Here is a 16,387-nt window from a genome sequence, read left to right on the forward strand (position 1 = left end):
CTTCCGACCCCCTTTCTGCTTGTCCCCTGGGACTTGCAGCAGGAGGGAGAGAGCTGGAGAAGCCCTGATAAGATTGCCGGTCATCCCTCCTTCTCATTGGCTCCTTCCCCCTAACTGGGCACAGATTTCCCCTATAAAAGGCAGGAGGCTGCGGAGCCCAGCTGCTCCCTGCCTCCCTTTCCTTTGTCCTCTGCTGGCTGGCTGGGTTGTGCCTTTCTCTCTGGGTGAGTGGGCACCTGAGGTGCCTGGCCCCCCACCTCATCCCCAATGAATGTTGTGGAAAGCTCTGAGGTGCAGGAGCTGCAAAAGTTGGGGAGTGGAGCCTGGGACAATCCTGCCTACGCTGGTCCCCACTCCCCATGTGGGACACGGAAGATCTTCACCATCTCCAGCGTGGTTCCCCCCCAGCCACACCCCAAGAAGCCTGAAGATGAACCCCAAGAGAAGGCATCTAGGGCCCTTGTGTCCAGCTGCTGCCTCCAGATCCGTCGTTGTGTCAGAGGTATGGGTAGGGGTGGGTGGGGAGGAAGGTTCTCCTGGGATGTTGGAGCCAGGAGAGGGGGGTCACTAAAAGTTTAGTTTTGTGCGTGTGTGTGTGTGTGTGTGTGTGTGTGTGTGTGAGAGAGAGAGAGAGAGAGAGAGAGAGAGAGAGAGAGAGAGAGAGCATGAAATCTAAAGAAGAGGTAAAATCTCAGTGTCACTTTGGGGTTTGTGAGCTATTTGGCTGTGTGCCTCCAGAACAAAGAGGTCAAACTAGCGATGTCCCAGAGGGAGAGCTGGGATGATTATCTCTTGGGGGCACAAGACAATCGTGTGGGATTATGTATGGGGGAGCTAGTTTGAGGGAGGACATAGATGTGATGGACTCTTCACAGCCCCACCTGCAACAGGGTCGTCCTTCCCAACCTTCATTCTCTACAGGCCAGGCTTCCCCTACTGCCTCAGGTTGCTGGCTGGAGGAGGCAGGTGTGGGCTCAAGAGTGAGGGATTCAGCAGAGGGATGAGGTGATGGGCAAGGAAAGGGGCTGGGGTGGACATGGGGTAAAGTCCAGAGACTGAGGGGTGGGGGCAACTGGGAGGAACTGCTGGCGGGGGTCCTAGACATCTCTCCACTGCCCCTTAGGACTCTGGGGAACAACCCTGACTGAAAACACAGCCGAGAACCGGGAGCTCTATGTCAAGACCACCCTGCGGGAGCTTCTGGTGTATGCCATGTTCCTGGTGGACACCTGTCTCTGTGAGTAATTCCTGTCTTTTGTACATCAGTCTGTCAGAAGCATCAATGTGTACAATGTTTGTGTACACACTTCTGCAGGCAACATCTGTGGGGTCAACTGTGAGTGAGTAAGCTGTGTCCCGGGATCTTCATATCAGCAACACATTTCTATTTATTACCTTTTCAGCTTAAGATATTTTGTTTAAAAAGAATTTGTATCTAAATTCAATAGACGGGAGATTGTTAGAAAGACTATTAATAAAAAGTTGCTTTGTCAAGAGTCACAAGGGAAACAGTTTTTTAAATGGAGTTGGCATTCATTTACAACACGGTTTATGATTCAGAGGTGAAACCCAGTTTTTAAGTGCAAGTTCCCAACACCTACTCAGCAACCATTGCTAGTGATATCCCATTGTTTTCTATGAGCACATGGAAAATTTTTACCTTTCTGGAAAGGATGGAAGACCTTCCTTTCTGTTTGAAGGAGAAAAAAAAAAAAAACCAGCATGGTGGGTTTCACAGTTATTATACTGTGTCTGATCCAGGTCTCGTTAGAGACAGGAAGAAGTGATTCAACAGGCCTTAGAACTGTCATCCCTGATAAAAGAGTTAAAAATGCAGCTGGTGCGGTGGTGGTAAATGCAGTCAGGTTCTCCCTAGTGAGTGACCGCCATGCCACGGGCTTTGAGAGGGCTTATCTGAAACCCTGTCTGTAGACGCACCAGGAAACTTTGGACTCTAAGTTGAAAGGAGCAAGTAAAAAAATAGAATGGTGAGTCACAGAAGCATAGACTTAATGAGCTGTAGAGGATAATAAAGGTGGACCAAACAGCAGTTATAAAAACTAAAGAGAAGGGTGTTTTGTGTCCAGTTAATTACTTCTTTAAAAACTTGCACAAGTGGAGTTTGACTAATTTCATAGTTGTGTGTGTGCTTGTTCATTAAAAATATAGTTTGGACCATACAACTAAGGTGTCTCCATTGCTAGGTGACCTTAAACCTCACAAAAGGCACTACTCTTTTTAGGATGCATGGATCTTTTGAAAGTGGAATCCAAAGTTATGATAACCTAAGTGTTGATGAAAATGTCATCCTTATGAGCCACCTATATTTATAGTTGCCTCTATGAGCTCACCTATGTAAGCCCCTAGGGAAGCAGAAGAGAAAACACTCACTTCTGGCCACTCAATTGTGACTCACTTTGGGGGTGAGGGGGGGCTTACTATGGGTTCTGAGTGCTTACCATGGGCTATCAGCATGGAGTGAAAGGAGACCATGGGGGGAACAGTGGATGACCCAGTGTACATTTTGTGGGGCCCATTTGATTACTTTCAGCAAAAGACTGTCAGAAGTTCTTTTGTTGACATACTAAGTTTTGTCTTCACCATCTGCTAGAAAGGAAATGTCCCTCTCCTTTTTCACATCCTGTGATAGCAGCTGAAACCCATAAACAGAGCCTTTCTCTGTAAATGACTCAAATTTCTCCATTTTCAGATTCACTTTTGGAGAAAATTGGGAGATTTCTAGTTCCCCTGAGTTATAGCAAACCTTTTCTGTCCCCTCTGTATGGAATTGGAGGGGTGGAAGATTGGGTTCTGGAAGCCCACTTGTCCCATCTACCTGTCTCCACTTCCCAAGATCTTGGGAGGTGGTCTGTCACCTGCCAAAGTTTTACTCATAGACTCAGTCCAATAATTACAGAATTCCTTAGTGTCCAAGCACTCCAAAGTGCTAGTTCAAGGATGCAGCAACCCCTTCTTTAGGATTCCCTCATGGGGTGCACTGTCACATGGGCAGCCAGCCCCATCCTGAAGAATATCCACGGGCACTTGTTTCATGGAGAAAACTCATTCTCTTGGGCAACCATATTTCCTTCCATTTCGGAGCCCCTTCCAGATTTTGGACTGGAGAACACAGCGATGACATTCTGAGGCCTTTTGGAGGCTCACCTTCTCCTTTTCTTCTCTTGTTAACCATTTACCTCCTTGTTCTTTTCTTCAGTGACAGCACTTCAACTGCTTGAGTGACTCTAGTGATCATGTTTCTCTTTGGTCATTTGGTCATATGTTCTCTAGATTAAAATTTTAATTTGGGGACCTCCCTGGTAGCCTAGGGGTTAGGTCTCAGTACTATCAGCTCAACTGCCTGAGTTCAACACCCGGACAGGGAGCTAATCCACATATGGCACAGCACACCTCTCCTGTCTCACTTGCTGCTTCCTGGCCAGGGATTGAACTCAGCCCATAGTGGTGCTAGCACTGAGACTTACCCCTAGGTCACCAAGGAGGCCCTAAGCAGAGAGTTTGAGGAGCAAAGTGGTTTTAAAAAAATGATGAGTCTGGCCACATTACCAGTGGTAGATCATGGAAAAATTTATAAGATATGATAAGGAATTGGGATGTTATTCTGAGGGCCAAGAAGGAGCTGTTGGAAGGATTATCATCATAGGAGTGACATGGCAAATCTTGAGTTCTAATTCTGGGAAGAGGATAAAAGCCTTGAATCAGAGAATATCTTTGGGGAAGATGCTAGTCTGTGTTAAGCGTATTAATGGGATATTTTATTTAGCCCTCACAACAACCATACTGAGACAGCTGAAGAAATTTAGTGTCATTATGGCATGCTGGTTGAGCACTGGGGCTGAAGCCCTAGTAGGTTCCAACCAGGCATTTCTAGATATCAGCTGTGTGATCTGGAGCAAGTTTGCTGAACTCTCTTACTCTTGGATGATAATCACCACCTGATAAGATTGTTGTAAAGATAAAGGGGCCCACTAATATGTTTAATGTGGGGTCCAACACATAAATAATACCTATTATTATTTTCTGCTCACAACAGACTGTACAACTATTTTGCTTTATGGTAAACTCAATCAGTAATGGAGAGTGAGGGAGAATTAACCTGCTATCTTTAAACCTCTGAAAACCTCCAACCCCTATGAAGTTGGGCTCTTGGTAAATTGTTAAACTACCTGAAGGTGTGTCATTAATTGACCTTGACCTTGAAACTGAAGTCCCTATCTACAAAGTGCCAGCTCCCTAGAGAACTTTCCTATGCAACAGAATTTGAAGGCCTTCACATTCTAAAGATTCTTTCAACACATAGTAAAAATAATACAAATAATAGTTTCCCAGCCCATATCCTCTCCTGGACTCTTCCTTCTTTCAGACAAATCTTTTTTAAAATTTAAAAAATTTTTTTTTGCATCATTGTTCATTTTTAAACAATATTTGCTCCCCCGCCCCATGTAGTCCCCAAAGAATTTCCTTCACCAATGCACCCATGCACCATCACCACAGTCCCCTATGCTCCTCCCTCCCTCCCTCTGATCCCTCTCTCACCTCCTCCCCTGCAGGATGTCTCTGGTTTATAATTGTCTGGTTTTGTTTTGTTGTGTTTTGTACTGCTACTATTTTTTTACACTGAGGTCTTATTTGGTTCCCCTATATTCCTCCTATAAGTAAAACCATCCACTATTTTTTTTTCTTCTGACTTCTTTCACTGAGCATAATTCCTTCTAGCTCCATCCACGTTGCTGCAAATGGCATGAGTTTATTTATTTTGTATTGCTTTTCAGACAAATCTTGAGGCAACATTGTGCCTTGGGCATCAGCTCGGTGGGGCTGCCTTGGTGCTCTCCAGGGTCCTGATCTCACCCTCCTGGTAGCAACACCCGGGCAGTCTCCCCAAACTTTGGACATCTGTAGCTGGACTACTCATTTTAGTAATGGATGATATTGCACCTAAGGGGGTGGCAACTGACTCCTGGAAGAAAGAAACCCTTAGATATTACAATAGTTTTTTGGTTTTACAATGGGCCACAGTATATATACATTTAAGTGTTGAGTATAAATGTATTAACATTTAATTTGGGGTGAAGGATGATTAGGAAAAATATATCTGAGGCGCTCCTGGTTGCAGAGGGGGGAAGATAATGCAAATGTAGTTAAGAGACACTGAACTATATCCACCTAACTTTGCTAGTAATGTGCTGATTAATCTCTCCTGTTTAAAGATGGAATGCTGGTCCTGACCACAGCAGGGAGAGTGCTGTGGTTCTACCAGAATGCTGTCTTCTAAGCACTGCAGTTACATGAGGTTGGATATGCGCCTTTACCTGGGTGCTTTTCCTTATCAGTTCCTGTGGCTGCATTCAAATACTCTAGGACCCCTTTAGGTATCAGGGTAAATGCCATTGTCATAAAGACAAAAAGTGAATGCTGGAGTCAGACAAATTGGACTCTAGTACCAGTTCTGCCAGTTACTGGTTTTGTGACCTTGGACATTTCCTTGGTAATAAACAAGGATGATAATACTTATGTTACAGAAATAATATGTATAAAGAATCTACCAAATCACTGGTGGGAGTTATCTTTGTATTAGCCAGTGGAATTTTAAAATATTCAGTTGGTCCTTTAGACTCTTGTTTTTTTTTTTTTGGTGGGACCCTCGCCAGTGGCCGGGGATCGAACCGGTGCTGCAGAGGCTGTGGGCAGCCTCGCAACCCAGCGCTCAACTGCTGTGCCACCAGGGGAGGCCCCCTAGATTCTTATATAAAATAAATATCAAGGAAGATGTCAATCTGGGCCTCTCTGATAGCACAGGGGTTAAAGACACAGCACTACCAAGCTATCACCAGCCACTGCAGCACAAATTTGATCCCCAGCTGGCCAGGGAGCTAACCCACATGACTCAGCAGACCTCTCCTGTCCCACCTACTTCTCCCCTCAGCAGTGTATTTCAGTAGATCTGCCTGTTCTGCTCTCCACTCAGTCTCAGGTGAATCCTTTCACCCCCACACCTCTGGTCTATACCCCAGTTCTTCTATGCATAAATAAACAAATCTTTAAAAAATAGAAAAGAAAGATGTCAATCTGAAAATATTACATATTGTATGATTCTATAATTATATGACATTCTGGAAAAATTAAAACCATGGAGATAGTACAAAGACCAGTTGTTGCCAGGGCTTCTGGGAGGAAGAAGGAGATGAATAGGTAGACACTGCTCTTCATAACACTGTAATGGTGGATACATGTTCTACATCTGTCAATCCCCATAGATGTACACCACCAGAAGTGCATCCTAATGTAAACTACAGATAATGATATATCGGTGTAGGTTCATTGATTATAACAGATATTACTCTGGAATGGGATTTTTATAGTGGGGAAGCTGTACATATGGGAAATCTCTGTACCTTCTACTCAATTTCTCTTTGAACCTGAAAGATGTCTATTAAAAACTACACATTTGTGGTTGGCTCCACACACAGTGATAGTGTCACTTAAGTGGGATCCACTTTTGATGTTGCACCTTTAAGTTAAGGCATATTCTCCAGAAAACCTAGGTTTATCACCACTGTAATCATGACAGCAAAAGCAACCCTTTATTGAGTAATTTTCTTTTTTTTAAGATGTATTTATTTATTTATGCATATAAGAACTGATATACAGGCCAGAGGTGTGCAGGTGAGAGTATTCACTAGAGACAGAGTGGGGAGCAAAACAGGCAGACTGACTGAAATACACTGCTGAGGGGAGCAGTGGGTGAGTCAGGAGAGGTCTGCTATACCATGTGGGTCACCTCCCTGGCCAGGTATCGAACTCTTGCTGCAGTGACTGCAAATAGCTCCATAGTGCTGCATCTTAACCCCTTGCACCACCAGGGAGGCCCCCGTATTGAGTAATTGTCTAATGTGCTTAGCACGTACTTCGTACATTATCTCATTGACATCTTCCAATGGTTCTATGAAATGGGTTCGGTTATTACCCCCACTTTACAAATCAAGAAAGGTTTAGATGTGTCAAATGGCATGCCCAAGACCACACAAGATTCCAATTTAGTGACTGTTGGTCTGACTCCAATTCTGAGGCTTTTAACTGCTAAAATCTTCTCTAGCCTCAAGAAAGGTAGGCAACTGGACACAGTGTGGGCCCTTTTCGTCACATACAGATAGCTGAACAATATGGAAATTTTTTTTATGGCACAGAAAAGACTTTATTATGTCATGGCTCAAATCTGCCTCCCCAATCTTTATAGGGTTAGGACTTTAAAGGATGAGTGGAGAACACAGAGGTGTCTGGATTGGGCAAGGAGAAGAGAGGAGAGTAGTTCCCAGTGCACAGGTGCAGCGGCTGAAGTGTATATTTGAAAGTTGTTAGGAGAGTACATCTTAAAAGTTTTCATCCCAAGGCAAAAAACTAACTATGTGTGCTTAGGTGTTCACTAAATTTATTGTGGTGACCATTTTGTAATACACACATCTATCAAATCATTATATTGTACACCTGAATACAATATTCTATGTCAGTTATGTTTCAATTTTTTTTAAAAAAAAAATCTCCTTCTTGATCCCCAAACTTATTTCAGTCTCTCCTATTAATGCCAAATCCCATCAATCTATAGCTAGAACTATAAGAAGCAGAGTAAACAGAGGGAGATTTTTCCTTACAACCAGTGATAAGGAGCACCCAACTGATGTTAATTAGCAAGTAAATGCAAGTCACCAAAGGCTGAGGGTCTCTGTCCTCCTCCCCTACTCCATGGGGACCAGACCCAGCCTTGTCTGGCTCAGAGCCACCCTTCTCCAGGGCTAGTCCCAGGTGCACCTTTGAGATAACAATACTGTCTCCTAAAACAAATAGCTATTATTTCCATACAAAGACCTTCAATGTTTCCTCTATCAACAAAAGGCTAAGCCATCCTGCTGAGAAGACAAAGGGCTGGGAGCCCTTTCATAAATATGATGATAGTCAGAGGGGTAGGCTGGAGGCAGGAAGATCATTCTCCAGCATTTTCTCTGCCAAGAAATAGGACCGACTCCACCCAGCAGGCACCTTCTGAATTACTGATCATTCCTGAACTATTTATTCACAATGACAATAAAAACTGCTTTCTAATCTGTAGAACAGAAATAATAATATCTATCCATTACAGGATTGCTGTCAGGAGCAAATGAGATAATAGATGTGAAGCCTCTTGGTGAGATTTAAAGGTCTGCACAAGTGATACCGTTACTAGGAGAAGATTGATGGTTCACCCACATTGCCTGCATTAAAAAGATAGCTCTGTTTTAGCCAGATGAGACTCCAAATAGCTCTGGTGTCTAAGCCCCTCTTGGCCCCACTTCTTAGAATCAAGCATAAGGGAGAAGAAATGAAGTCAATATGGGGGAGGGGACACTATAGTCTACTAGGGCCTATCCCAGGTCAAACACTGTGCCTACTTGTTGGCTATTATTTTTTCCAGCACCAGGGAACTCCTATCTTAGAGATGAGCCCCCTGGTGGTTGATGCCACCAGGCACCAATTTAGGGTCTAATGCTGCAACTTCACCCCCTCATTGCATTTTCTCCCTGTCCTTCTTAAAATATATCTTTCTTATGCAATTTACATGAAGATAAATACATACCGTAAGTCAAAATATAAGCAAAATGATCATTTGTCACTAGTGATCGAAGACAAATGAAGACAAATCATACTGTGTTATGCCTATTTAATAAGAAAAACTAAAAATGAGATGTGGATAGAATTGGTGTGATCTTATAGGACTAGCAGTGTAATAAATTTCTCTGATCTTTACAGAGGCAAAATGACAACATAGCAAGTTCTAAAAAGCTATTCCTCCCTTTTGGTCTTTCTGTTTTGTGATCTCTCTTCTAGGAAATTCCCAAGGAAATCATCCAACAGTAGTGAAAAAAAGGAAGCAAGTTTAGCTATATTTACTTATACTGGACAAAGATTGAAATAACAAGAGCAATAACAGTGTGACTATAATCATTAAAATGAAAATGTAAAAACAAGAGGAAATGTTTATGATAAGTCAGAGTGTACAATATGATACAACTAGGTCAACTATGTAATTATATAGAGAAGGATTGGAAAAGTGAAAATATCTTTGGTATTGTGGTGGTCAATTTTATTTCAAAACATTCTCTAATGTTTCATATCATCTTTTAAATACACCAATAAAGAAAAAGAAAAGTAATCAGTTGGCAGTCTTCTCTCAAGATCCTGCTTCTATTAGGTATGGGCAGGAGTTTATCCTTGCTAAGATGCTGACAGGTGTTAACAAATTAGTGTATAACACATTTGCAGGCATTAGTCACCTTTCTTATATTATTTGTTAAGGTAGTACATGCAATGAGTGCAGCATAAATGGAGTAACCAGTGTGGTTATAGGTTTGTCTTGTCTGGCTCCCCATATCTCCCAGGTCCATATTTTCAAGGGCTCTCGTATGGCACCTGTTGATCTCTGTCTCCTCTTCTAATACTCCCTCAGTTCCTAGTATACCAAAATATCTCTTTGGTAGTGGTAGATATAGGCAACAAAAAGTCTTTAAATATCAGCTCTGTACTATTCTCTGTGGTCTTAATTTTTCCAAGAGCTCTGTCTTTGGGAGCTCTCAGGTAAAATAATTCAAGGAACACAGTTAAGAACAAGCATAGTCTTCCTTGGAATCCATCTGTGAGAATGTGTATAGAACCATCTCTGACTCATCAATCCCCATATTAAGAGAGAAAAAAAAAACATTCCAAAGCTGGTCTTGGTTGGTATCAACTGTCTTGAAGCAGGACTCTATTCTTCCTGTTAGAGACCAAAGCTATACAGTCTTATGTCTCTTTCATGACACTGTCTGCAGTTCATGCTGTGTCTTAATATTTCTGGGCAGCCCAAGAACTAGGCTATTGGGAGAGCACAATTTCTTCAGATGGCTTTGAAGAAGAAGACCACCCCTTTTCCTGCTGACCTTTCATTTCCTGGCACCTTAATAAACTCTTTAAACAGTCTTGAAACCATGTGTGAAATGACAAAACAAGCAATTTTGTGACAAGTTTGAGGTCCTGTATTCAAGGGAAAACAATCTGTGAATTGGGGAAATCCATGCCTCACCAGCTGTGGACCACTCTTTCCAAGGGATTTGGGGCAAGAGCATGCTTTATTGAGCATTATAAGTTGAAACACCAAAACAGAGCATGATTGGCAGGAGTTGCATATCTGACCTAATTTAGAAAGATCTAGGAATGAGGAAATAAATAGTCTGGCATTGGCTTGACATTTAAGGATTTACTGGTTGGCATATATCATAGAACATTGACATAAACACAAAAGTTTGACACTCCAGGCAATTGCATCTAGGTCTGTGGGGTTTAGAAATTTATTTCAATACATGTAAGAGTTTACAAATCATCAATTAAGATTATACTAAATGTATGAGAATCCATTTTTTTTTGTTCTCCCTTGAATATGCACTAAGAATTGAATAAAACAGAAGTACCAGCCACTAATCACAAGTGTACCTTTACAACCTATTCCCTAGGCCCATCTCCAACCTCTAGATGTCTAATGTCAGTATCACATGTACATCCCAACTGGGATAATCTGTTACATCCACTTGGTAAGAACAAGTATTTATAGGATTTTTCTTCCTTCTATCCTAAGACCTCAGAGCTACCAGAAACTTTAGGGAGTCATTAATCAGTTCTTGTGTTTACATTTCTGAGACTGATCACCTTCAACCTGATTGAATTCCCTTCAATAGGAATTCAAAACTCTTGACCCTGAATCTAATTTCCTAAGAAGTAACTGGCCATGTATAGTCACAGGTTCTCTAGAATTTGAAAATCTTTTGAACCTTAGCCCTAATGTGCTCATAGACTTAGTTATGCTCATAAATTTAGTAACCAAGGCATATGTGAAAGATCTAGTTCTCTGTGGCTTCTGTAGACACAGTTATGTGAAATGCACCAGTTTTCTACAATCCTCTAGCGAACACTCTAAGGTTTAACCCTTTCATCATTTCCAGGACCAAACTTTCTTCTGTATCCAGTCCATGTTAAGAAACATGAGGCCGCAGTGTGTTTTGTCAGTCTGCCTGTTCTGCTCCCCGCTCTGTCTCTGGTGAATCCTCTTACCCTCCCACGCATCTGGCCTGTACCCTGGTTCTCAAATAAAAATAAATAAATCTTAAAAAAAAAAAAAAGATACATGGGCCTCCCTGGTGGCGCAGCGGTTGAGAGGTGGGTTGCGAAGCTGCCCACAGCCTCTGCAGCGCCGGTTCAATCCCCAGCTGCTCCCCGGCCACCAGAGGTGGGTCCCACATGGCGTGCAGACCTCTCCTGCCGCCCGCTGCTCCCCTCAGCAGTGTACTTCGGTCCTTCTGCCTGCTCTGCTCCCCGCTCTGGCTCTGGTGAATTCTCTCACCCTCCTGCGCTTCTGACTATACCCAGTGCTTGTATCAATCAATCAATCAATCAATCAATCTTAAAAAAAAATGCATGAGGCTTTTGGAATCCACCTTAGAATGACCCAAGAGCATTAATCATAACGAGTGGGTGGGATAGCAAGCAAAAAAAGGGATTGGAAGAAGGAATTGCCCAAGAAGAATAATGATGACAACAACATTTAAAGTATTTCTTACACAACAAAGCAAAAACAGACAATTATAAATCAGAGACATACTGCTGGGGAGGAGGAGGGAGAGGGATCAGAGGGAGGGAGGGAGGAGCACAGAGGACTGTGGTGATGGTGCATGGATGTCTTGGGGAAGGAAATTATGGGGACTCAATCTGAGGGGCTGGGGGGAAGCAAATAGTGTTAATAAATAAATAAGAAAAAAATAAAGTATTTCTTAATAGAGAACTTAATAAGAAAAAGAGCAAAGTTCTGCCTATTCAATAAATAATTTTAACCAAGAGATCAGCACTTGGACTTGACTTTTCTTTGAATGGACATTTTGTGCTGTCAGTTTGTTTCCTTCAACTGTATCTCTTCTTCCTTCTATGCCTATCCTTTTTTTCTTAGAAAAATTCCTCTGACATGGATATAGTAATATGAAATGCTTCTGTTGGTTGTCTTTTTTCAAATGTCAGAAACTTGAAGGTGCAGGATTTCCAATTATATACTTGCTGGCAGAAGCACCTTAGTTCTTCAAGGTTCTTCGTGAAGTAGTGGAGGGAGGGATCTCATTCCTGCCCAAGGAGAGAGCCATTAGAAAAAGACAACTAATTTCCATTGAATAGTAACTAGGAACAAAAGAGGCACTCACTTGCCTTATGGCCTCTATGACATTCACCTGGGAAAAGAGAAGCTCAAAGCAATTGCTGTCATTTTGTTATTACTCTGAGCTGGAAAGTTCTAGCAGTTCAAAAGAGAGGACAAGAATATTTAGGCTCTACTGAAAAGAGGAATAGATAAAATCAAGTTATCATCCAAGCTCATGATGATGATGATTAATAATAATTATTACAGTCAAACTTCTTAAATAACAACATGTTTATGTCCCACCGACATCTAAAAGGGATCTGAGTTTATATTAAAAAGCACAGATAAAATGAAACGTAGTCCATTAGAACTATAATAAAAAGACTTAGCCAAAGAAGTGGGCAATGATAAAGGAGGAAGATAACTTGTACCAGAAAACTTAAGATAAACAAGAGTACTGCAAATGAGAACCAAGCCTACACTTGCTGGCAGCCAAACCAAAGAAGAAAACACAAATAGAATGCACAGTTCTTTTTGTTGAAAGAGAAAAAGCACACCAATTAATAAAGAGATGTTAACTCTGGAAAGAATTAGCTTGTGGATTTTGCATTTAGGACATGGAATATCATAACGGATAAAAGCAATGTTAAAAATTTGAGCTATTTTTCTTTATTTATGTCTGCCTCCCTTAACATCTATATTAAAACTTCATTGTTTAAAGTCATTTTTAACAATAATTATATGCTTATAAATAATTGAAGGCATTATAGGGTAAATTTAGATATGCATACATAAATGTCTATGCAATTTTTAAAATGTCTATAACAATTTATATATAGCCTTTATAGATAAATTTTCATGATATTCTAGAGACCTGACTTTACCCAGAAATAAAGATTGGAAAGCCTTGAGGAATTATGGTAGGTATGTGTCTAAAATATCAACATTAGTGGGCTTGGTGAACAAGCCTCCTTCAATATAGGGTAATAATGTATTTTAATTAATGGAGACTTTGCCAGATATACTAAAGTCATCCACTGCCCTTTAGAGATGTTCAGAAGCTTTTCTACCTACATTTTTATCAGAAATAATACAATCTTGGAAGGTAGAAAGGGGGGCGGAGCAACATGGCGGCGAGGAGACGCTGCGAGTAAGATCTCCCATTAAAAAAAGTTAATAGGGAGGAAAAGCGGCAGGTCCCAGTGAGAACTGGGACACGGAAGATAAACGGGTGAGGCCAGCAAACTGCCCGAAGAAGAAAGTGGCCATAAAAGAGGACTAGAAGGGAGGAAAGCGCAGAACCCTGCTCCCCTCCCCCACCCACAGAGTCGGCACTCTCCGACCGGCAGAGAGGAGGAAAACAACAAACTAAAACGACCAACAAGAACAAACGACGCAGCAAGCGGGACTGTGAGTGGAAAGGAACTATTGCAGCCACCACACCCCGTGAACAGGAGCTGTGGAGAACCCTGCAGGATTCGCCGTGGCGGTGAGAGAATGGCTCCGGGCGCCATTAGAGAAGAACAAAGAGACTCTGGAGGAGACCTGCACACAGCCCCGGGCCGGCCAGTAAGCTTGCGCGGAAAAGCGTTGCGCTTGGCGTGCTTGAAAAGCAAACGCGAACCGGGATTGCGGCTGCCCAGGTCCCCGCGCCTGCGACCTAGGCTTGCGGGGAGACGCGCGGAGGCCCTCACGGGGGTGAAAGTCCCTCACTGAGTAAGCAGGAACCAGGCGCCCAGGCACGGGAGCTGGGTGCAAAAGGCGCCATTCCCGCGCCACTGAACTGGGCTACAGCCCGTGTCCTGGACCTGAGGGCTTTGAACTGAGACCCGGGGCATGAAATTCAGGGCGTGGGTTCTCCACGACGGTGGGGCACAAGGCAGACACAGCACCCCAAAGCTGTTGAGGTTTACCCTACCATTCTCGCTCTCTGTTCCCTGTCCCATGGGGGTGGGGGGGTTGAAAAACAGCCCCCCAAGGACAATAGGAGAGATCTCTGGTGCCACCTAGCGACCAGAAAAAAAGTCACTAACACCCCATAGAACAGGGAAATTTCTTAAGACTTCTTGAAAAGGGCAGAAGGCTTCTGGAGGACCCAGTGGCCAGCTGGGAAGTTAGCCCACGCCAGGCCCCTTCCAACCAGCAGTCTGAGCCCACAGAGGGAGCAGGCACCCACGTCCGGGGCAGACCGGGCACGCAGAAGAGTGTGCCTGAGACCGGATGCGCAGGGACTGCGTCCCGCTTCGCCAGTTTAGAACAGGGACATTTCTTCAGTAAAGACTGCCTAAAACCAGCAGAAAGCTCCCCCAGAAGCCAGAGATGGTTCCTGGAGGAGCCAGAGGGGAGCGGAGAAGTTCACCCAAGATGATGGCCAGTCCAAGCAACACAGTGTCCCAATGCATACGACAAATTAGAAAACAGACAGTAGGGAGTAGAAGAACCACACGCAACCTAACAACGCCTCAGGAAAGAAGCACACCACAAAAAGAAAACCACCCTCCAGATTGCAACGACAGTAACTTGGAAGAACTTCTGAGCCTTCCAGAAAGAGAATTTAAAATTGCCCTGATTAAAAAAGTGACAGAAGTCATAAAGGAAAACAATGATCAGAAGAAGGAAATTGAGTCCCTAAAGAGGGAAAACAATGGTCAGAAGAATGAAATTGAGTCCCTAAAGAGTGAAAACAATGGTCAGAAGAATGAAATTGAGTCCCTAAAGAGGGAAGTAAAAGAAATGCAAGAGATCAAAGAATTAATGGAGGAACTAAAGAACTCTGGGAAAAGCAATGAAAGCAGAATAGATGAAATGGAAGAATGAATAAGTACTCTTGAAGACACAGAAATAAAAAGAACCAAAACAGAAAAGGAAAGAGAAGTACAAAGGAAAAAGAACGAAGAAAGACTTCGGGAACTATCTGACTCCATGAGGAAAGGAAATATAAGAGTTATAGGAATTCCAGAAGGAGAGGAGAGAGATGTAGGAACAGAGAAAATATTCCAGGAGATAATTGAAGAGAACTTCCCAAATGCGAAGAAGGAGCTGAAAATTGATATACAAGAAGCAAGAAGAACACCAAACTTCCACGACGAAAGGAAAAACACAGCAAGACACATAATAGTAAAGCTCCCAAGAATCCAGGACAAGGAAAAAATAATGAAGCTGACAAGAGGGAAGAAACAGATAACATTCAAAGGAAAACCAATCAGGCTGACATCAGACTTCTCTGAAGAAACACTACGGGCAAGGAGAGAGTGGAGGGACATAGTCAACAGACTCCAAGAAAACAGATGCCAACCAAGAATACTCTATCCCGCAAAGCTCTCTTCCTCTATGAAGAAAGAATATGGACCTTCCCAGACAAAGAGAAACTCCGGAATTTCATTACAAATAAACCCCCACTCCAAAAAATACTACAAGGAATCCTAAAGCCAGAACCTCAGAGGGACGAATAACAACGAAAGAAGACCAAAAAAAAAAAAAAGTTATTAAAAGAATAAATAAATAAAATCAAAGGAAAGACAAACACAATGGCAAATACAGATGCTAACATATCAATATTAACTCTAAATGTAAATGGACTAAACTCTTCAATAAAAGACACAGAGTTGCAGCCTGGATTAAGAAAAAAAACCCAACCTTTTGCTGTCTCCAGGAAACACATTTAGCTACAAAAGATAAAAATAGGCTCAAAGTTAAAGGATGGAAAACAATCCTACAAGCAAATGGACCAAAAAAGAAAGCAGGAACAGCTATACTTATATCAGATAAAACAAACTTCAAACTCAAAAAAATAAAAAGAGACCCCAATGGTCACTACATTATAATCAAGGGGACAATACTTCAAGAAGAAATAACACTCATTAACATATACTCACCAAACGAAGGAGCACCAAAATATATCAGACCACTGTTGTCCTCTCTGAAAACAGACATCAGAGAAAACACATACGTAGTGGGAGACTTCAACACACCACTATCAACAATGGATAGATCAACAAGACAAAAAATAAGTAAAGAAACTAAAGCTCTAAATAAGGACCTAGAACATTTGGGCTTAACAGACATCTATAGAACACTAAACCCAAAAAAAACGGAGTACACATTTTTCTCAAGCGCACATGGATCATTCTCCAGGATCGATCACATACTGGGGCACAAGACAAACATCAACAGATACACGAAGAT

General features: G+C 42.4%; 1 protein-coding gene across 1 annotated transcript in view; it reads left to right on the plus strand.

Annotated features, from left to right (window-relative positions):
* Positions 1-233: 233 nt before the first annotated feature.
* The window catches only part of PKD2L1 (polycystin 2 like 1, transient receptor potential cation channel), a gene marked incomplete at its 3' end in the record, with an annotated part of 38,342 nt that continues 22,188 nt past the window's right edge, over positions 234-16,387 (plus strand). Inside the window, exons 1-2 of the mRNA XM_084244570.1 lie at positions 234-502; positions 1,124-1,237. Of these exons, the coding sequence (XP_084100696.1) occupies positions 268-502; positions 1,124-1,237 (349 nt within the window). The 5' untranslated portion in view covers positions 234-267. The remainder of the gene's footprint in view (positions 503-1,123; positions 1,238-16,387) is intronic.

Source organism: Talpa europaea, assembly GCF_964194135.1.
Source record: "Talpa europaea genome assembly, chromosome: 10".
NCBI classification, from domain to species: domain Eukaryota; kingdom Metazoa; phylum Chordata; class Mammalia; order Eulipotyphla; family Talpidae; genus Talpa; species Talpa europaea.